The 23,396-nt window shown below is 40.5% G+C and overlaps 2 protein-coding genes across 2 annotated transcripts; both read right to left on the reverse strand.

Annotated features, from left to right (window-relative positions):
• Positions 1-472: 472 nt before the first annotated feature.
• On the reverse strand, positions 473-10,733 carry GTSE1 (G2 and S-phase expressed 1; the record flags this gene model as incomplete). The annotated part of the gene is made up of 11 exons (XM_079549232.1): positions 473-556; positions 1,449-1,589; positions 2,711-2,888; positions 3,992-4,234; positions 4,622-4,694; positions 4,885-5,268; positions 6,461-6,593; positions 7,855-8,025; positions 9,220-9,829; positions 9,914-9,977; positions 10,661-10,733. The coding sequence occupies 11 exons, from the start codon at positions 10,731-10,733 to the stop codon at positions 473-475; spliced, it is 2,154 nt and encodes a 717-aa protein (XP_079405358.1).
• Positions 10,734-20,585: 9,852 nt separating this feature from the next.
• On the reverse strand, positions 20,586-23,178 carry TPRKB (TP53RK binding protein; the record flags this gene model as incomplete). Its single annotated transcript, XM_079547683.1, has 4 exons — positions 20,586-20,669; positions 21,493-21,669; positions 21,959-22,081; positions 23,038-23,178. 4 exons carry the CDS (start codon positions 23,176-23,178, stop codon positions 20,586-20,588), a joined length of 525 nt encoding a protein of 174 aa, XP_079403809.1.
• Positions 23,179-23,396: the final 218 nt, after the last annotated feature.

Consider the following 23,396-nt stretch of genomic DNA (forward strand, 5'->3'; position numbering starts at 1 on the left):
GTGTACTCCACCTGCATTCACAGTTAAGAGTCAGTTAACAGTTTCCTGACTTCAAATAATTTGTGTTAATAAAGCTTGACCTGCACTTACCAGCCTTATGTGCATGTTCACATTTGCTAGTGAAACAAACTCACCTGTTCATATTTTGTATAACCATTTATTAAACAACTCATTTACTTTAAATTATACCTTCATTGCACATAAGGGAGAGGGAGGAAAAGAACAAGTTAGAAACTAAAAAACAAAACGGCTTCCAATAGAGAGATTATTCCTTTCTGGCTCATACCAACAAGGTTTAAATACATTGTTGTATTTTATCTGTGAAAAGAACCCCATAATTTTGACTATGAGAAACACAGCAGCAATAGAATTTATCATGTATTCTAAATCCATCTTCATACAGCTGTGCAAGGGAAGAGCAGGATGTGAACACTTGCAGGGTTCTTCGCATCTGTGATCTTCTGAGTCAAGTTCAGAACTTCAGCAGAGGGGAATCCAAATTTTCTTTGTTTATATCAGGACTCAGAGTGATAAGAGGAGAGCTCAAATCAATCAACTGAAAGAAAAAAATGATTATGTTTAGGTGTTGTACATAATTAGTAGTGATAATCTCAATTACTTTTTAAATCTCAGATTCCTGTTACTAACCAAAGGACAGATATAAGCACCACACAAGTGTTAAGGTTCAGAGTTTTAAAGATCTAGCTTACTCTTAGACAAGCACAAGCTTCCCACAAGGTGGATGTTCCCCAAGTTCATCTTTGAAGCCTTAAGGGCTTCTTATAGGTTTCACTGCCATGCACATTCAAGTGACAGTACAACCCAGGCACGGCAAAGCATTTCTGAACTGCTCTGAACATGCCCCCTGAAGATTCCTGTGATCCTCTTCTGTGTTACTTTGAAGGGTGTGATATTAAATTGATCCCAAGTACAACTGATGTCTAAAGCTACATTCTCATAGTTACCACCACTCATCTGAAAGCATCTGGAGGAGTCCACCTTCAAGCTGCTAGTGTACAAAAAGAAAAACACTTGCTCAGAAATGCTTGTCAGATTTAGACTGGGTTCCAACATACATTTTTCAGCTAAGGAGGGCTTTAGGAGAAGAGTTAAACAAGAGTCTCAGCATGCCTGCTCTGCAGAAGACCGCATTCACTTCCTGCTTCAGGAACAGTTTAAGGCCTGAAGCAATTTTTAAAGGAAGTTCTCATTCTCCAACCTCCTCCTGCTCACTCAGCTCCAGTTCAGCGCACATGGATGTTAAAACATTGTGCTCTCCTTAAAAGCACATTGCTACGTAGTACTGTGAACTGACTGAGCTGCTATTACAGCTCTTATGCTACCATGGAGCTGTCTGCAAACAGCTATATTGGCCACCTCACATTTTCCTGCTAGTATATATGCATCACTCCCTTCCCATCCCACCCCAATACTTAAATATTACCTACTTTTATCTGCTCTGAGAACATAGGCTTCAGAGGAATAACCTTATTCACTTCAGGAGTATTGGAAAGGTCAATCAGAGGTCTGCTTCCACATTCCAAAGTTTGTGGGAGAGAGTTATCTGCTTCAATGTCTATCAGTAATACCTAAAAAAAAAAAAAAAAAAAAAAAAAAAAAAAAAAAAAAAAAAAAAGACAAGGTTTTCCCCTCTGCTCTCCATGTTTTCTTCAAAATAATTAAAGCAATTAATTTTATCTTACATACAGGTCATGTTTTATTTACAGTTCGGGTCTTTCTCTTACAGGATTTTCTGCTTACAGCATTAAAAGCTTTTGTTCTGCCAATGGCTCTTACCACAAATAGAGAAAATACGACAAAGAAAAAGATCTCTTTGGAACATAAAATATTTTCACTTGTAAGTCAGATTTAGAAAAGTCTTAAATATTGACAGTTGTTAAACTACAAGAATTGTGCAATGTTATTTACCCAGTTTAAATACATAAGCAAGTCTGTAGAGCTCCAGATTTCAGTTACATTTTGTCCAGTTTAACTACTTTATACACGTACTAAGTAATTCCAGAACAGCATTTCACATCTGCCAGTAGATCAGCTAACCTGGGACAGAACTGATGCCATAACATTGAGTAATTCACCTGCAAGGTTTATTCTACACCTGGAATTCTGTAAATCTATAGCACTTGGGCAGGTTAAAGGTCTGAACTGCTAGTTCTGAAAGCTTTCTCCTTAATGCCTGTTGTGTGCCAGCTTTCAAAAGGAAGCCAATAGATCTACAGGAAAGAGGGGAAACAGCATTCAGTGGATTAACTGTGTGACAGTTAACTAACTTTTCTGCCACATGAGATTTGGGGTTTAATCCTTAAGCACTGTACACAGACTTGCTTTGCTGCTATGCAACTCAATTTCTCTAGAACAGTGCATGTTTTTCCCCCCCAAGAGGCCTCATGGTTGTGATAGGAATTGTCCTTGATAGTGCTTTCCTAACTGAATCTACAAGAATTTTGCAGAACTCACCTAGAAGTGAAACTTCAATATGAAATCTGCAAGTTTACCATTCAGCTTCAATAGTGGAATTACAGTGGGAACACAGCAGATGGTCATTGCTATAAACAGGCACTAGAGGGTGCCTGCATAGAGCTAACCTATTTTAACTACATGCACTGAATTGCTTTTTCTACTCATATCTCAGCTTGAATTCATTTATTTTCATGTAGTTAGTTCTGTAGAAATATGGATTCTCTTATCTCACCTCTTTAGTTTGTCTCTCTTCAGCCAGCTGATTTTGTACTTCAGCCTCTTTTAATTTGTCTTCTACTATTTCTGTCACAGCTTTTTCTGGTGAGAAGTCAAGCATAAGAGGCAACACAGGGGGAGGAGATGGATCATCTTCTGAAGATGATGACCGTGTCTCTTTAACCTGTTTAGAACTAGAAGAGCAATGAGTACTTTAATCAGCAGCAACAATTAAAGACAGGTAAGACAAAGACAGCCAAAGCGTTCCACAAAACCCAATGCCCTAACTTCATTTTCTCCTTATTTTCTTTATCCTAAGTTTTGGACTTCATATGTTTCAGATCCAAAAGCACACTGACTTCCTGAACAATGCGAAATACTTACGCTGTAATTTTTCACCTACATATGCAATGAAATGAGGTAATGGCTCTAAAGATTTCATCCTATGAAATGCCTATGTTGACACACACATTCTGCTTAAGCTTCACACATGGTTTTTTTTTTGTTAAGGAACTGTAGTCTAATCTACATGATAAAGTTGTTTTAGAGGCAGTGAATTGCTCTGAAATTATAATTGGTCAAAGAAAAGACTATTTAGGGAATTTAGGCTAATTAATAAATCAGAAGATATTCACTAGCTATGCATAGTTTATACTTGACCCTCCAGCCCTGGAGGAAGCCTGTATATGCACCTGTGAGAAGATGCTGGACTGTGGCATGAAGGCAGCAACATTATCCTTGCAGAAATTAGATGGATAGTTAGCAGTAGCATGGGATTCTCTGCCTTGTACAAGACATTGTTTCAAATGAAAGATAAATCACCTCAAAATTCAATAGAGAAATCCTTGGTTTTTTGACTGAGGCTTCAGAGGAATTTTACAAAAGCATTGTCAACCACAAGGAGCAAAACTGAATTTTATTTAACCAGCTACTGCTCATTAAAAGGCAACAGCAAATGAACACCAGCTACAACTATCTTCAACTGGAGTACCAGATACAAGTTTTAAGTTGCTCACTAGCTCAACTAATTCAAATAACTTCCTAGGAGGTTAGAGTTCTTATATGTTAATGTTGACTGATCTTAATATTGACTGATCTTAAGGCTGACTGTATTTTACTAATTGCAAGACATCTACATCAGGTCTATATGTATCTAAATGTTCTAGTGTTCCACTCTAAAGGTAGAGAAAAGATCCTTGAAAATTGGAAGTCATTGAATTTCATTTGGAAGCAATTTAGCTACAACATTGATTTCACTTCTCCATTTCACTGGAGAGCAGGGGCTGTTCCTCCTTACCCAGCTGTGAGTGTCTTTCTGGTAGAGAAGCTGGAACTTTGGCGAACAGACTCAACACGTGGAGAAAATACTGTTCTTGGTGTGGTTTTAGGAGTTGCTGCTGGAAATCCTGAGATACGACGGACAGGTGTAGGTAAGGCAGACCGTCTCAAGCTGCCAGGAGTCATGGAGACAGGCCTCTCACAAGGAATCTGAAATATCCCATCTTCAGAAGCTTTCAGGGGTGTGCTGATTGCCATGGCGCTAAGAAGAGGCACACAAACAAGCCAAAGGTTCTTAGAAAGTTCCATTCAAAGAATTCTACCAGACAATAGAAATCAGTTAACCTTTGATCAGTGACTGAAAGGTGATCATCAAGAAATCAATACCTATGGCAAAGTAGGGGTTTTACTTCAAAAAGAATTGTTATGAATAACTGTAGTTAAGCCATACAAAGGTGATCCTCCTTCTGAAGTGTTTTGGATGTAGATTTCCCCTCCCCCAAATCACTTCAGAAATTATTAACACAGCCTGACCTTGATGGTCTTAAGGGACTAGAGAAGCTTGCCTTTAAAGAACTTAGAGCTTTTGAAGACTGTTGCTATGACTACCCATGTTATATTCAAAGAAGTACATTCCATTCAGTCCTACCTTCCAACTTTGCCACAAAATGTTAATCCAAGAGATGGTGTTGCTTTTGTTGCTGACTCATTTGGTGTTAAATCTAAAGAGAAATGCTTTGTTATTTGTTATTCACATCCATATTTAATTTTCAGAACTACAGATACCTTTCAATTAGAGCACTTGTTCCTACCAAGCGGTGGATAGAAGTGTGATGAAAGAGTAAGCACTCAAAGAAACTTTTGATTTTATGAGCCAAATCAGAAGATCAGCTACGTAAAGCATATGCTTACCTCCAGCTTTCACTGGAACCTGAGTTTGACCTGCAGGAACTGACAGATGTCTAGCCCTGGGCTTTGGGCACAGGCTTCCTTTAGTTGTACTTCCATCTTTATTTTGTTGACATAGCTTCTGCAGACTGGGGAAAGACTTCAGCCTCTGAATTCCACTGCCTTCAGGCTGAGATGGCACTGTTAGTGCAGAAGCTGAAGATTTAGCCAAGCTTGCAGCACTAGATATTTTGGGAGTACTAGCTGATCTTGCTTGCTTGCTGGATCTTTCAGTATTGACAGCCTGCAGAGATGAAACTCTGGTTGGTCTGGCCAGAGATTGTCTGTTTGTACTAGATGAAGGTTTAGAGCCACTCACACCAGCTTTTGAAGTTGCATTCGATTTCCCTGAAATAGAAAGCTTAGTTTCATTTCTGAATCATTGTTTATTGCTAAGCTGGATTAATAAAAATAATTAACCTTGCATAAAACAGTGATCTACAGCACTTAAATTTAATAGCAAACAACTTAAGTTCGAGATGAAAACTTACTCCCTGAACACTCAAGCAATGATACCTGCTTTAGAAATTCTCCTCGCCAACTATCTGAATTATAAATTAATACAATTAAGTAAAAGAATATTCTTCAAGGAATGCCAGAACAGCTTGCAATATAAGTTACATCTTCAGCATGTTTGCTCACCAGACTTGGGATTGTTTCCTGAAGTATTTTCCACTCCAGTGTTTGCTTAAGTTACATTGATTAACACCACAGGCTGAACTACACCATAAGGGCTTCTCTCAGTTGCCAGTTTTTACTTGTAGTCTGTACATGAATAGCACGAATCTTGACTTTTTATACTTCCTATCATATAAAAAATTATTAATAAGCCTTAACTTCTGATAGAAACCTTAGCCCAGCAACAAAGTATACAATAAGAATTTGCTGTAGCTTGGAATCTTGCTAGATCTACAAGACCTGTGGTGTTTGTAGCTACCGCTGTTTTTAGGATACAGTAACTTCAAAAGAATGGAGAAAAAAGTAAGGGTCAAATTGATATCCTTACTACAGTATAACAGAATAGAAAAATTAACTCTCCAGAGTTGGGTTTTTTTTCCATCTCCCTGAAGAAAACTCATCCTTTTATTAGCTAAGAATTAAACAAATTCAGAATTTGGAAGTAGCCTTCACACCTTACTACTCCAGGTCATTTTGTTGTTTTGTGGGACTTTATCAATAGTTCAAATCTGATAAACACACAGCATTCAGGACCTTACATGCTTGGCTATAACAGAAAACAGCATATAACAAAAACAGACTTGGTGAGGTTTTGCTTATTTTCTAGCTGTCAAATGCATCAGACATGTAGGTATCAGGCTTACAGGAATCTAGTCAGTACAAGCAGTACAAGTAGTTTAATATTTATCTTCAATCCATAGGGATTTGTTTGGCTAGCCTACAAGATTTTATTCTGCATTCAAATTATTCTATACTGCTTGTATGTACTAGACACCACTAAAACGTTCAGACCCATGGGACAAGAGTTGCTTATCTACTTTAAAACTGATTTGTTAGACAAACCTTTAGTAAGAGTACTTACCATTTTTTCCTATAGGAGAAATGGGTAAACTTGAGTTCAGATTTGAGCTCACACTGGAAACTGATGAAGTACTTCTCCTTGCGAGACCACTGGCAACACCAGGAAGCTTCAGATTTGTTTTTTTTAAACCAGGCTGAATCACAGAACATAGACAAAAGTAGTATTTAGTATGTTACTCTGCTAGGCTGCTGCGTGGTGTTACAGTCGTGTGATTGTTGGAGAAATTCCTTCCTTGGGTTACAACAGGTTAAAAAACAAGATCTCCTGGAAATAGTTCACTACATCTGGATATCATACAGAAGTGAAGTAAGAATTTTCTGAAGTAGGCTGTTACTTTTATTCCTGTCACAGACCTGAGTATAGACTTAAAACAATCTCCTTTATCTTATCTTCACATTAGGATTATATAGGACTCCTGAAGAAGTTATATCCTACATCAGAAACTTTGAGGGTGGATAGTGATAGGACAAGGGGGAACAGTCAAACTGAGACAGGGAAGGTTTAGGTTAGATATTAGTAGGAAGTTTTTCCACACAGAGGGTGGTGAAGCACTGGAACAGGTTGCCCAGGGAGGTTGTGGATGCCCCATCCCTGGAGGCATTCAAGGCCAGGCTGGATGTGGCTCTGGGCAGCCTGGTCTGGTGGTTGGCGACCCTGCACATAGCAGGGAGTTGAAACTGCATGAGCATTGCGGTCCTTTTCAACACAGGCCATTCTGTGATTCTACAAAATTAAATAGATACCACAGCACTGTGTCACTTTCCAGGACTGTGGGTTATGCAGTCATATGAGGGTGGACAGGTAGCTTCAGGTAAACCTGTTATCACCTGCTTAGTTGTTATATGCTACTGCCACCTTCCGAAGAGCAAGCTAGATGGCAACCAATCCCCATGAGTGCAAACAAGCCAAACCAAACATCAGGTTCCACTTGGCCTCTCAGTGTCCTGCTGCATACCTCATGTCTTCTTCCTACACCACCTGCACCATTTTCAGGGAAACTTCAGCAGTACACTGTGAGCAAGCATAAAGCAGTACTGCAGCAGTGCAGGTGCCTACAGCTCCAAAACAACTTAATGCATGTTCATGCGTGTTATGGCAGCTTTGTCCTATAGTATTTGTTTCTTACCTAGAATTACCACTCACTATCTGCAGTTAATACTTTAAAATGCCTATGCTTGTTATTCCAACATACTTTTAGCTTTTCTGAAGTATATTCATTGTGGTATTGACATAGAAAACATTAAAGATAGCAATCACAGCACAGGGACTCCTTTTCCTCAAACCTATTAAACACAAAAATAGAGCTTTAAGTTAGAAAATAAACTATACTCAGTTTTTTCTTCTTACAGAAAGAGAAGTAGTATTGTTGTCATGTTAAGAATGTTCATCATTACCTTATTTGGAGCAGGAAGGACTTTTTTGTCCTGCACTGTGGAACTGCCACTTAATGAAGACTCAAAAACATCTGAAGCAGCACTTGATTTATCTGAAATTAGATCTTCAGATGATCCCACGCTGGTCAAATCTCTTTTTGTAGAAATATTAATCTGTTTTCCTGGTTTGGCCTGCAAATTTCAATGCAACGTTTTAAAAGCTATTTTTCTATATGCCACTTTAAAGCTTTTGTTCATTTTGTTAAGAAACTGAGCCAGTAGTCAATGAAAAAGTCTTTGAATCCAGTCACGCCCTTAGTCTCTAGGCCAGTATAGTTTAAGTTGCCTTCTGAGTACATCTGCTAAGCATTAGAAAAGGCTTGAACACATAAGAGAAATCAACTGAAGGACAGTTCTACAGCTGTAATCAGCACATTTCGTATAACCATGTGCAGTAATAGTTGTTCTTCACAACTATAAGGTCTCCATTTAATGCATACTTTTCTGCTTTACTCTAAACTTGCAAATGATGAGCCACTACAATAGCGGAGTACATCACCTGAAGTGCCTATTTAGACTGGTAGTAGAGTACAATTTAGCTGTGAAAGCATTAAGTCTGTAATTTTTCTTATAGCACCTGAGAAAAACCATGAAATTGTCCATTTTCTATCATCTATCATCTATTCTATAATCTATCTATGTGAGGGGTCACACAGAGCAATATCCCACTTTCAGTAAGATCTGGATTACATAATGGAGTCTAAAATTATATGGTATAGAATAATAAAATTTCAAAGTCTAGAGACTGGATTTGTAAGCACAAAGGCCACTAACAAACAGCTGTTTCCTTGCAATTCTCTTTCACTATTTTCCTAGGTTCCTCTTTTCAGTTTATCTCGTTGCCAAATCTTAAACCTTACACTGCTGATCAGTGCTTCCCATGACTGGAGAAGGGTAGACTGAATGAGAACTCAACTAGGAAGGTCTTTCTGTCATACCACAATACTTGTGCTTTTTCTCTGTAGCTCCTTCAACAAAAGTTAAAAGTACACAAAATCTTTTTTTTGCACAAGTTGCACAGAAAAAAATCCACATCAAAACCAGTGTTTAAACAGCAGCCAGGAATGATGGCATTCCCAAAACCAGAACAGAATTACAAGTCTGCCAGCAGTTACTCTGCATTGTCACAATAAGTAAACCAGTTGGCTGCTATATTATATCTGCCCCACTTTTCTTTTTCTAGTGTGGGACTTTTCCTGCCTGAGCATTTTAAGAAGCAGAGAAACTTCAGAAGATTAAAGCTCACTTATAAAATCAGTACACAGATTAAACATTTCTGTAACAAAGATCAGGTTTAAGGAAAGCACTGTTACATAGAGGACATACCTTTTCTACAGTCAGCATACTGCTTTTCCCAAGAGTAGATGAAAGCTTTGGCATTAGCAGTTTGCCAGTTGCTTTCTTGGTTCTTTCCTTAGTTTTCTGTTCCTGTGTCAGAGGCGAACTGATGATTTCTGTAGGAGCTGCCTGAATTTTAACAGGGCTTTTGTCTGAAGGAATATGAAGAATGTGAGTCTTGTCACCTGACAGAAGTTTATCTGATTCCTTCTGAAAAGAAGGCAGCAGCATACAGGCAGGGCTATCTCCCACACAGTATGTCTCCCTCTTAACAGCCCGGGGACTTTGCTCTATATGATGGCTTTTCAGTATTTTCATTTTTGACTTCAAATCCTCCACAAATTGTTCAGAAGTCTCATTTCCATTTTCTTCTGACTGGCTTACTTTATTCTCTTCACTCTTTCCACTTTCTAACTGCAGTGCTAGCAAATGAGCTTCTTTGAAGATCTCCACAAATTTATCTCCTATAAGTGTGCTCCACGTGAGTTGATCATCAGAAGCAGGCATCTTTTTTTCAGCACTTTTTGCTTCAATATTGACAGCAATACATTTTTCTTTGTGTCCCAGAGATCCAATAAAGACTTCATCTTCACTTCCACTATGAAGAAAAATAAGTCAGTCAGGAGCTTACTTCATCTGCATTTCAAAAGGTATATTTATTTACCTGTTTACATTAGCATACCTTGCTGGAGAAAGTGAAAGGTCAAAATCAAACTTTTCATCAGCCAGAAGAGGAAAGTCTGAAACTATAACAACTTCATTAGAACTTTGTCACAGTAGAGATTGACAATAAAAATGACTATATTATGTTCTCATAATTTGGTGAATCTGACAACACATTTAGTTGTCAGGTTTGAATAACTGATTTCTTTGACCTTAAACATGCTTTGATTATTTTAAAGGCACAGCAGTATGATCAGAATCGTGACAGATGCCCAAATACCATGAAAGACCTAAACAGTAAATTCTAAACATCCTTAACAGAAACAACAGGAATCTGAGGTGGAAAAAGATTATCAGCAGCTTCAAGATAGAAGTGAGAATATATAAGCAAGAACTGGATGACAACACAGTTGTCCTATCAGTCAGCTCCTTTCTAGTTGAGGCCAGTACAGGACATAACACAAGGTTACAAGAAAAATGCTTCCCTTTTAACCAATTCACGCAGTAAGCATTAACTGAATCAGCAGCAGACAGATAAGAGAGGAGCTCAGAAGAGATACGTATCACGTCACCACGTGCATTAACACCAGAGCTCCACAACGTCTCGAGGACACCCAAGCACGAGTCTGATGACAGCGCCCCATGCAAGGAGAAGTACACAAAACAGGATACACAGCAGACTAAAGAGGTCCAGCAGTCCGAACGGCGCCCACTTCTAATGCGGGGCTCCCCACACGGAGGGCTCCCCGGCACCTTCTCCACCTACCATCCATGTAAGCACTCGGTTTCTCCACCACACGCCCGGAGCGAGGCAATGCCATTTCTCTTCCCTCCTCCATAGCCTCTGGAAGCACAGTGATGCAGCATGTTTAAAATACAGCAATTAGGAGAGATGCACCCAGGTAACGAAGGCGCTGAGGAGCCCCGCACCACTCACCTCTGCGGAGCCGCCGAGCGCGAGGCAGCCCCCCGTTGCCAGCTGCGCGTTTGAAATCGCGCCCCGCTCACGTGACGCGTGACGCGCGCTCTCATTGGCAGGTTCGAACGATACTCCTTTTCCCCGAGCACTGTGGGGTTTGTAGTCGGCCGGAGCCTCCCAACGGCCGCGCGCGGCCCTGTGGGAGCGAAACGTCACGCCGGGTGTGCCGGCGCGGGACCTTCGCTAGAGGAAATTGGGCGGGTTAAGTGGGCTGAGGCTGGCACCGATTTCTGTATCCGTGCGGCCCAACCCCTGCCCCGGCACGGACCCCCGAAGCAGGGTGCCCGGGGCCCCAGTCAGGCGGCTGCTGAAGGTCTCTGGTGAGGCGATCCACAGCCGCTGCACGGCGATGCCGGCGCTCAGCCATCCGCACGGCACAGAGAGCTGCCTGCTGTGCAGCTGGTGCCTCTGCGTTCCGTTGCGTGCCCGTGGCCTCCTGGCGTCTCCTAAGATATATTTGGGCTTACACTGTCTCAGAAATAAAGTCAAGTGGTGTATTCTTCTGGAAGTGTTTGAGTATGACTGATTGAATCACTGGATTGGAACTTAGCAGCTGAATAACAACAGGTAATCATGGCCTGCAGATTGTAAAGCAGACAAAAAGAAAAAGAAAGTTGTAATGTTCTTTCTATTTGTCTGCAGTGTGGTATCTCTCCCACCGTTAAGCAGTATGTATATGCAACCTGAGTGCATAGCAAGAGTCCTACTGACTGGCTTACAGGCACAGTGCATGACAAGGACTGATGTGCTCTCCTCCATCCCTTCCCTCCTCAGCCCCCAGCACAGGTTCCTAAGGAGACTCTCCTGGCAGGCGGTGGTCAGTGAGGTGAGGAACTCTCAGGCTTTGTTGCTTGTAAAATGGGCCAATATTCAAGCGTTACTATCTTTCAGCTTCTGGCTTTTTCTCTCAGGATATTATAACTATTCCCTTTGGTATTTTCTTCATGGGTCCCTGAATTACCGTTGTTGATGTCACAATTCCTATTCTGTGCTTCTGTCTTTCTTCTCTCGCGCTGTGTTAACTTAGAGAATGTCTCACTAAGAGCTCAACAACAATTATTTCTTTCACGGAATCATGTACTGCGTGCAGTTCTGGGCTCCCCAGTACAAAAAAGACAGAGATCTCTTGGAAAGAGTCCAGCGGAGGGCCACAAAGATGGTGAAGGGCCTGGAGCATCTCTCTTAAGAAGAAAGGCTGAGTGAACTGGATCTGTTCAGCCTCGAGAAAAGAAGACTGAGAGGGGACCTGATTCAGGTCTATAAATATCTAAGGTGTGGGGGGCAGAATGGCGAGGCCAGACTCTTTTCAGTGGTGAGTGGAGACAGGACAAGGGGAAACGGCTGGAAACTGCAGCATAGGAAGTTCCGCACAAATGTGCGAAGGAACTTCTTTACAGTGAGGTGACGGAGCACTGGAACAGGCTGCCCAGGGAGGTGGTGGAGTCTCCTTCTCTGGAGATGTTCAAGACCTGCCTGGATGCCTACATGTGCGACCTGGTGTAGGGAACCTGCTTTGGCAGGGGGTTTGGACTCGATGATCTCTGGAGGTCCCTTCCAACCCCTACAATTCTGTGATTCTGTGATTCTATGATAGAATGGCCAGGGTTGGAAGGGACCTCAAGGATCATGAATCTCCAACCCCCTGCCACATGCAGGACCACCAACATTTAATACTAGACCAGGCTGCCCAGGGCCCCATCTGATCTGGTCTCGAACACCTCCAGGGACAGAACATCCACAACCTCTCTGGGCAGCCTGTTCCAGTACCTCACCACTCTCTCACTAAAGAATTCCCCCCGACATCCAACATAAATCTCCCCTCCCTCAATTCAAAACCATTTCCTCTTGTCCTGCAGTTATCAACCCTTTCAAAGAGTTGATTCCCCTCCTGTTTGTATGCTCCCTTTAGGTATTGAAATGCTGCAATAACTCACCCCGCAGTCTTTTCTCCAGTCTGAACAAGCCCAGTTTCCTCAACCTGTCTTCATAGGGGAGCTGCTCCAGTCCCCTGATCATCTTCATGGCCCTCCTCTGGACCCTCTCCAACAGCTCCCTGTCTTTTTCGTACTGGGAGCTCCAGACCTGGACGCAGTAATCCAGATGGGGCCTTACAAGAGCAGAATAGAAGGGGGCAATCACTTCCCTGTCCCTGCTGGCCACCCCTCTTTCAGTAAGCTTGAGCGAGTACCCATGGCTGCATTAACATAACTGGGCCATGTGCACTTTGAAGGATAGCTTTCCACAAAGAAAATTATGATACTGCATGAAAAAAAAAAAAAAAAAGAAAAATTGGGAGATATCAATACTTTATTATATGTCCAAAAATCAAAAAGAAACAGAAAACTGAGATGAAACTACTGGGGAAAGAGGCAAACAGACAGCAAGTGGTGTAGATCTCAAGACTGAAGTGGGAAAAAAAAAAAGATGAAAACTGAAAACATACAGGCATCCAGCTCCATTGGCAGAAAACAAATGTTGTAACTCACTATGTCCCCAGAATCACATCTGAAAAAGCTCTAAGTCAGTAGATGCTTATTATTTGTACTGATGTTTGAATTTCTTCCTTGAAGTCATTATAGTATTTCTATTAGTCTATATTTGGTGCATTGTTAATAACAAAAAATATGATGTCCTCAGTAATTTCACCTGCTACAGCAACACTTCTCACATAGCCATAAAGGCCAGACACACCTCTATGGAAGTGTACATGACGTGCTCTCCTTGTGGTTGAAGCACATTCATTTAAAAGGAAATGGAGACTCAATTCAGTTTACATAAAAATGTTACAGACTCAATGAGCTCAAAATAGCTCTACTTACAAGCATTATTTATGGAAAAGTTTTAAGATCGATAAGACTGTCTGTAAACAAGCTCAGTCTTATGTTTCAAAGTATTTAATCGTGTAAACATTTACTTTGCATTTTAAGTTTCCTGTAACAAACTTTCTAGAGTGTAGATGAGATTGCAATACATATTTGGGCATTATTAATAGTTCTAATAAAACTAAAAGAACCAAATATGAATTATATAAAAATATGAATGCCATAAGAAAGAAAGACAAAAGCCTTTACTCATATCAGAAGTACGAGTTCAGATTTGTCTTAACAATTACATGTGACAATAAGCTTAAAGCAACACTTAAATAAGTGATAACTTTATTTTATTTGTATAGCAATTCAAAGATGTTGCATGAAGATGTTCACATTTTATTTTGGGAAAGAAAGACTAAATTAAAAATTTTAATCCTATGTATTCTTGTGTCTTAGAAATGCTTGCTGCACTATTGGATTTATCACATCAAGCCATCACAAACCCAACTAATCATGTAATGTATAGCTTTGTGGAGAACTTCTGCATTGGCACAGTATCTCATTAATTAGGGCTCCAAGTGATTAGGGAGATACGGAATGTACATGGCTTAGTTATTAACCGTAAGTATCCAAATGTTTTTGTGTTGATACACTGTTTACTGACTGCCTACTGAATATGATTGTGTTATAAAAATAATCAGGTTTTTAAAGAAGACACCTATTTTTTATAAAAAATATTTGAATATTAGTGTACATTTAAGTGATGGTGGCTTGAAATTTCGTACCAGGCAAGTTAAACCTAATTACAACTGTAGAAAGGAACGAAGTTTTATGCAAAAAATAGCCTGTGATCTAATGGAACGCTGTAAGTTACAGCTCATCCTGCATGTTTCACCACCAGCACCCTCCATCTGTGCCTCACTTCTGTTGCTGTGAATTTGGCAGCATTTAAGCAGCTAGGCACTGTTTATAAGAAAGGATCCCAGCAGCTATAAGAAGTCAGCCTTTGGGATTACTCATCACTTGCCTTGTGAGCTGCTTCAGGTAATTTTGTGAAGAACTGTGACAAAATTGTCTCTAGAAGACCAGTAATTGAGGAACGCTGGCGGACACCAATTCAGCACCTTCAGACTGGCGTTGGTCAAATTGGTGAGCTCGGAAGAAAGATTCTTTGAGTTGGTACAGAGTGAAGATTTTCCTCTCTTGCAAAAGGACGCAGGGATAAAAAAAGGACAACTTCTTCATCTCTGCAAGAAGAAATCTGATTCACTGCGAACTCAATCACCAAGATAACATGAATGTTTCCAGGAGGTAAGCTGCACACACCGCATTTCCCTCAGGCAAATAGAAATAGGAAAGCAAAATTTTGACAGGCACAATATTCCGCTTTCAGTCTTAACATGATGTTGCCAGATAATCATGAGCTATGTCACTTGATGTGGGCTTACATAAGACAGAAGGCAGCCCTTGTCCCAATACCAATGATAAATGTGTATTTCTTATTCTAAAAATACTTTCTGTAAAATCTCAGCTGCTGAACTTGTCTTTACTGATGAATTACCTTCGCAGATCGCATTCCTAGACTTTCATTTTTAAAAGTCTGTTCTGACAGTTTTCTTCCAAGTGTGCAAAAGTAATTTGTGCTTAAAACCTCTTTCCATTTAAGCTATATATTCCGTAATTTTTTTCTTGGTAACCCCTACACTTTTGTGATAATAACAGCAGAAACATGTATGAACCAGAGCTTTAGTACATTTGATAGTTTTCAGACCCCTTCCTAAGAAATATGAAATTCATAAGCTGACAGGTCTCCCTTCAGTATTTCAGTTCAGATGGATTTGTGGGCATTCAACGTTTTTATCTCTTTAAAAAAGGAAGCAGCCTCTCTAGGGCTGAGCAGGCAATTTTTCAGTTGACATAACAGTAATCAGAGGTCACTTACTATATGGTAGCTCTTTAAAACCATTTGGAAAAGGTGACAAAGCTATGTAAGATGTTCACTCAGAGAAATCTGGAGATAGTGCTTACTCCTGACTGGTATCTTCAGTTAAAGAATACCTTTAGAAACACATTGTCAGAATGGGAAAGTGTCATAGCACACGTTGTTCTTATGTCCACAGATTAAAGATTTAGAACCCATTATTATTATTATTTAAAATATATTTAACCCTGTTACTCTCAATATGTACATACATAGACAGGTTGAGGGAGCTGGGCATGTTCAGACTGGAGAAAAGGTGGCTGCAGGGTGACCTCATTGCAGCCATCCAGTACCTAAAGGGAGCCTATAAACAGCAGGGGAGCCAACTCTTTGAAAGGCAGATAAACAGCAGGACAAGGGGAAATGGTTTTAAGTTGAAGAAGGGAAGATTTAGGTTGGATGTCAGGGGGAAATTCTTCACAATGAAAGTGGTGAGGTGCTGGAACAGGCTGCCCAGAGAGGTTGTGGATGCCCCGTCCCCGGAGGTGTTCGAGGCCAGGTTGGATGCGGCCCTGGGCAGCCTGGTTTAGCGTTGAATGGGGAGGTTGGTGGCCCTGCATGTGGCAGAGGGGTTGGAGATTCGTGATCTTTGAAGTCCCTTCCAACCTGGGCCATTCTGTGATTCTATGATAATACTGCAAAATGTAAAGGCATGTTTTTACTCATAAAACTGATCTGCATCAACAGCAGAGAATAAGAGCACTGTACATCCTCTCAGAAGCTTGTATACAGTCTCTGTCCTGTCAGTGTGAGAGAAATACCAAATGGCTGGTAAATGTTCTGTGTTTCCAATTATGGAAATTCCTTTATTAGCCTCATTGAGTTTGAAGACCTCTTTCCCAAATCTAGCCTATGATCTATGAGCTTCATTATAAACACCATAGAACTATTAGTAAGCAGAATCATTTTTATCTTAGCCTTGTTTTTTGTTATGACAGGATACATTCCCTCCGAGCTCACAGACAGAAAACCAATACCAGCACACATGAGAACTGGCACAGTACCTCTGCATTCAAGCAACAGCGTGGAGATGAGCTCGCTACAGTTCTTACGCTGTACACAATAATTGTCATGGTCCTTCTAATGGCAATCTGGGGAGCCTGGGCAAGAAAGGATTCATATGTATAGCAGCAGCGTGTTTTCTCTGTTAAATATTAAAAATATGTATCTGTACTGATTATTTGTACCCAGGAGATACAAAAATGGTACTTGCATATTATAGCTTACTTGAAACTGCTTCAACAATGGTTACTTGGGAACTGAACCTTTGAAGACATTTAATAGGCAAAGTAAAGAATGTGACTGTGAGTAAGGTAACATAAAACTGTTTGCACTGTAAATATGTTTGTATTACCGTTTGCATGTATAATTTTAAGCACAATATGCTTGCAGGAAGAATGGTTCAACCAATCAGCAACAGTCAATCGTATGTATATTTCAGCAGCTTTCCATTTTTTGTCTTACATTGTCCATTCTCTACCTCTGCTAATATTGCCATGGTAACAGATACTGTATATATATAAAAAAGCAACTAATCTGTCACATCACAACATAGGAAAAAATAAATAAAAACAGCTACCCTGCAAGCTAAGAAGGACCTCTGAAGATGTCAACTGAAAGTTTATGTTGACAATGGGTCTTGCATTTGTTTAACTTCTTGTAATAAATTTGTAAACTCAGGAATAAACCCACCAAATAAATCATACTTGTAAGCATCTTTTGTCATAGGGCCATCTGGCCCAGTTTTTTATTTTTGCAGCACCAAACAGACATATCCATGTCAGCTCTAAACAGGCCACTGTGGAATCAGTATTCCTGTACCAATGCACCTCTGACTGAGTTGCAGGACTTAGGTAAAACCTCTTTGGGTAAACCACCTCTTCATGGTTTATAATGAGACAAAAGCTTTTGTCATGTTTCCCGAAACACAGCTCACACAGAAATGATACCAAGAAACTAGATGCTCAGTGTAGTAAATACAGCCCTAGGCTGTACGGGGCCCAGTTGCATGTACTGTATACAATTGTAAGCTGCATACTTGGCTTTTAGAACCACACATTTCAGTAGTACAGACTGGACAAAAATTAGTCTTGGTTGCTGGTGCTGCTGTTTTCTTAACAGTTGCCTTCAGTTATGGCCACAGAACAATCAGGAGACTCGTACAGATGCAGAGGCAGTCTATGCTCTGCTTCCCTCTTTCCTTGAAGAATGTATGTGCCCCTTTCATGTCACTGCTGGATTTGCCCTATGACAGAAGATATATCTCCCAGCCACATGGCTATACATCAGATCCTGCACACATGCACCACATTGCAGGGGAAAGCTGCTTGCTGACACCCAATTGGAGGACAACAGCCTCAACCATGAGAACATGAAGTCTGAAGTGTGTATCTACTTCTTATACTACAGACAGGCAAGCAGTTCAGGTAAGTCATAGTTGAGATCAGTCTGGGCTGAAAGCTTGAGGGCCATTTTAACTCAGTAATGAACAACCTGTTAACTTTACGATGTACTACAATCTCACTGCAAAATGCAGCTTTGCACATTCTGCTCATGGTTGCCCTACCTCCTCTTTTTTTTTTCTTTCGTGTGCGTGTGTTTGCTTAGCTTGTTTTATTTTCCCCAAAGAAATTAATATGTTGCAAAGCATTCAAGTAGGAAAGACAGTTATGTGGAATATTAGGTTTTAGCCACTGACTTTCAGAACAACTCATCATACACATGCATAATGTTGAAAAAGCTGCACAGGCAACAAACAAACAGAACAAAAAAGCACACACACAACTCTAGAGCAGCTGGCTGCACATCACTGTTTACAATTTTGTTGCTGACTTTGTAAATACTGCAGGTATTATTCTGCTCTGAAGCACTGGAGATCCAAATAGGGTATTGAAGATGCTTTAGTTTCCTCTCTCATCTGGATAGAGGAGATAAAGCGTAACTGTTTTGACAACACAGCAGCAAAACATTCAGTGTTTTGAAAACCTTCAATCTTTAATCTTGATAGAGATTTTTCTCAATTTTCTTGAAGAATACACATGGATTCCTGGGAGTTTGAGCTACCATCAGAAAAAAAGTCCCTCACTTTTTCCTACAAGAAGAGCAAAGTTGGATGCAGTTAAGGAAACACTGGGGCACTGGGGGTGTTCTCCGTATCTCTAGACATACCTCTTCACTGCTCCTGATCTGGCTGTCCTGATTTATCATGCTAACGTGGCAAAAAGCTTCACACTTCTTTTTTGGACTACTACTTTGCAGACTGAATTGACTTAGCTAGTCGAATGCATGCTGGAACAAACAAAAGGAAAACTGCTGGAATGAATACCAGAGGGGAAATCACAGTCTAACAAGAGGCAGTTCTCAGACTGGCTTAGATGTACCATCAAATAACATCTTCAGCTATAAAATTCCCAGCAAGTTGACCCAGGAAAACAGTTCTCATACTAAATCACTTTCCTAATTTAACTTGGAACACATGACAATAGTAACAAATTAGTTACTCTTCTACAACAATTGAATAGACTCACAAGAATTAGGAGCTGAGAACTCCAGCTTGGAACATGTGTATCAATTGTTACACAGTGATCTCTTCGTACATATTTCTTTATATACAACAAGTGGACCAATGATTTACAAATGTTCAAAATAGGCTGTGGTTTAAGCATACTTGTCTGTTGTTATTTTAAACTACCACAAACAATATCAGCAGTTGAGACAGCAAATCTGATGATATATTCCATATAGCGATTGCACTATTAGAAAATGAAAACACTTTTATTTTATAGCCATCCTCTCAGGCAGGTGTTACACATTTTATTTCAAAAGACTCAAGGCCCTCCAAGCTCCATCTCTTACTACTTCCTCACATTTTCCTTTCAAGAGAATAACACATTTTGTAAAACCATCTTTAGATCAAGAATCAGCACAGACACCTCTCTTGAATCTTATGACAAACCTTCTCATTACCCTGGTGCTCCCTCTGGTTCAGCAAAGCAATTCGTTCAATGCTGCTTTCAGAATGCTATGTGAATTACATCTAAAACTTAAAGTGAGTAAACCTACTCTCCAGTTTTTTCTGTGAATTCTGTACCTGGAACCAAGCCCTAAAAAAATCTGCATCACTGTACATAATTCAGTGTTATGCAATAAAATAACCTCTCATTATACTTTAACTCCAATTCTAAAATAACGTGGCAGTACATTGGTACCTCAGCACTATATTGCATCTGATGACTTCAGGTGTTGTCAGGTGACAACATCACTCTTGCTGATCTTATTCACTGTTCTGCACATCTCTGAAGCTGCATTTCTACACTGCACCCATCAGCAGGTGCCATGGTGTACCATCCCATTCCTTTCTCTAGATGGAGACAGACTGCTACAGACAGTTCATGAAAACTTTCCTTTTTTCTCACCCATCCACAATACTTCATACCACAGAGAGAGAAAAATCTAGCAGCAGAATTGTTCAACTGATATGGTCTACTGGAGTCCCAAATCAAAGGTAGGGTTAATAACAGAATTATTTACAATTTTTGTAATTTTGTTACCTGGTGATAATAAAATATTTGCTGAAAGAGGAAATACAGATTTCTAAGCCTTCTGTTTATGATCAGCTTAATGAGCTGGCAAAACTTCATTCTTCTTGTTTGGACAATGGACTGAAATGGCTATAGCAAATTCTGCTTAGTGCAGCCAAACTGCTCTCTGTGCTTAGAATACAGCTTAGAATACAGCTAGACCAAAGCTCCCCCATTTCTGGTTGAAGTTCAAATGTCACCAAACAACTCATTACCACATGACTTCTTTGAGATGCAGGATAAATTGCAGTGTTTTTATACCTTAAAAAGACCTCTTTTTACTTCAAAAAAATATTTATTATAAATATATATTTTATTTTATATTTAATATTTATTTTTCATTAAACATCTTTTGTTGAGATCCTGCAAACAATGCCATCTAACAAAGTGCCAATTTTTTCTTCCTGAGGAGTGATCTTGTATATCTGTGGGGAAAAAAAAAGAACAATAAACACAAAGGCTGTGTAAGGAATAAAATGGATTGCACACATTCAAAAAACATGCACACAAAAGATTTCCCACTTTTTACATCAGAATCTTGTCTTGCAGGCTAGATAAATTTGGGAATGAGAAACTAAGCAAATTCTGAAACTGCAAGAAACAAGAGAAAGCAAAGAAACTGAATGAGAACAGTACTCTTAGATATGCTATGATCGGTCCAATTTTGCTGCTCTCTCCCACCATTACTTTCATTGAGGTGATCAAGAAGATGTAAACTACTTGAATTATATATGTGGCCTGGATATTCTTCAAGCATATTCCTCAAACACGTATTCTTCAAGATACCTTTATAGCATATGGCAATCTGTTAAGAGCACACAAGCCCTAACAGAACTCCTAGCAGCTAGTCAACACATTTTTATTTAGCCACCCATGTTGAAACTATTCGGGTATTTAAGATTATGAAATTCCTTAGGACTGAGAATTTGTTTTCAATTATATGCATATTTGTCTGAGAAAACAGGAAGCGAAAGTGACTGTATGGTAGGCACCAATCTGCAATTCATTTTTATGGTCCAACTTCCTGATTATCTCAAAGAGTTTGATGAATTAAAATTTGTGATGTCAGTGTGTGATGCCTGAAACTTTTTAAAAAATTTTTAAAAATCAAGTTTCATTTAAAAAAGCCCCGAAGTTTACAATCATGCTAAAGAAATAAAAACCCTATGTGAAAATTGAGATATGCTATCAGACAATTACATACATTATTCCTTTTATTAAACCCAGCAATCTCTTTTGGTTGCATACCTTTTTAACTCTGGCAATGTCTGTTAGCTGGGGAAGCTCATCTAGAGAAACCTGTTGGCCTTCTACTTGAGATGCTATATCTTCCAGATTTACCGTTTTTTCTCTGTCTACAACCAGAACAATGAGTACTGCTGTGTCACTGTCTGAAATGCCAAACTTTTTAAATGCATCTGAAATCTAGGAAAAGATCAAAAACATCAAAATGTTACACTTACTACATCAAAATAATCATGTTCTTTCCTATGTCTTTTCAGTTACTGGATCAAATAAACCAAAATAATAAATTAATGCATTTTATCTTAATGGAACTCTGAAAATCAACAAGAGATATCAGCATATTTGTGTTATTAAAAATAACAGTAACTTCTATTAGTTTGCTAGGTTAAGCAGATAACTACACTTGTCTGGCTGCAAGGCTGTTAGCAAGTTTCTCTGGCAAAGATGACATTTGAAGAGCGTATCTTACATTGTTGTTTGGTGAAAGGTTGAAGATAATTTCTGCATTGAGAGTTCTGGTCTTCATTTTACCTATCTTGTGTAGATGAACCGCTTTGTTGGCTGCCACAAGAACTTGAAAAGGATCTACGATCTGTAAAATACAACCAAAGTTAAACAGAAATTCAGCATAGTATTTTGGACTCTGGTCAAAATTATGACCAACTAATTTTGATAGCCTAAGTCCATAATCATAAAAGCGAGCAGTACAACTCAGCAGTTCTTGTTCTTCCAAAGTCAGTGGATTATTTGCTGGGTGGGACAATCATTAGAATCATAAAGGTTGGAAAAGATTGCTAAAATCATCTAATCCAGCTGTTCTTGCATCCTTACCATGCCCACTAACACACATCCCTCAGTGCCACATCTCCATGGCTACCAAACACCTCCAGGGCAGTGACTCCACCACCTCCCTCCTTACCACTCTTCCTAATATCCAACCTGAACCTGCCCTGATGCAACTTGAAGTCATTCCCTCTTGCCCTATCACAGTTACATGGGAGCAGAGGCTGACCCCCACCTCCTCACAACCTCCTTTCAGGCAGTTACAGCAGAGAGCAATAATGCCTCCCCTGAGCCTCCTCTTCTCCAGACTGACCCATCCCAGTTCCCTCAGCCGCTCCCCATCACTCCTGTGCTCCACACCCCTCACAGCTCCGCTGCCCTTCTCTGGACAAGCTGCAGGGCCTCCATGTCTGTCTTGTAGTGAGAATCCCACAACTGAACACAGCACCAAGGTGAGAGAATCACATTTACAACAGAGATTACACTCTGAAGTCAGGTTACTCACACTATTAAACATCAGCAAATTACCAGATTCAAATCTTTTTCTTTCCCCTCCCCCACAACCGCCTCTCTGCCAACAAAAAGGCTTTCGTTCAGAAAGCAGTCATGAGTTTACAAAAGCAGAAAAGAAACTTCTAGCAGATCACGCACCGATCACTTCGGAGGTGCCCGTTCCCAAGCCAGCCAACGGCGCGGCTCCCCGCGCAGCCCCGCGGCCTTCAGGGCCGTACCGCAGCGCAGCAGGACAGCAAAGCGCCCGCTCACCATGGCAGGGTTTATTAGCGCTCCTTCGATGGATCCCTCCACGGCCTTCCTCCGCAGGGCAGCGGCGTTCCGCACGCGGTTGAAGAGGAGCAGCGTGACGCAGCGCTCGGGGAACAGCTCCAGCGGGTGCGTGAGGTGCATCCCGCAGCGCCGGCGGGACGGCCGGGCACACGGAGCAGCGCTACTGCGGCCTCACATAAAACAGCGCCGTAACAACGCGCCCGTCCGCTCGAGAAGGTCTCCAGCGGCGGCTGGGCTGAGCAGCCTCGCAGCCGGCTCCTCCTCCCCTCCCGTCGCCCCGCCTACTGGTCCCGGAGCCGCCCGCTCGCGGCCCTCCCGGACGTGCGGCCGCTTCCCGG

Source organism: Tetrao urogallus (assembly GCF_951394365.1).
Source record: "Tetrao urogallus genome assembly, chromosome: 1".
NCBI lineage: Eukaryota > Metazoa > Chordata > Aves > Galliformes > Phasianidae > Tetrao > Tetrao urogallus.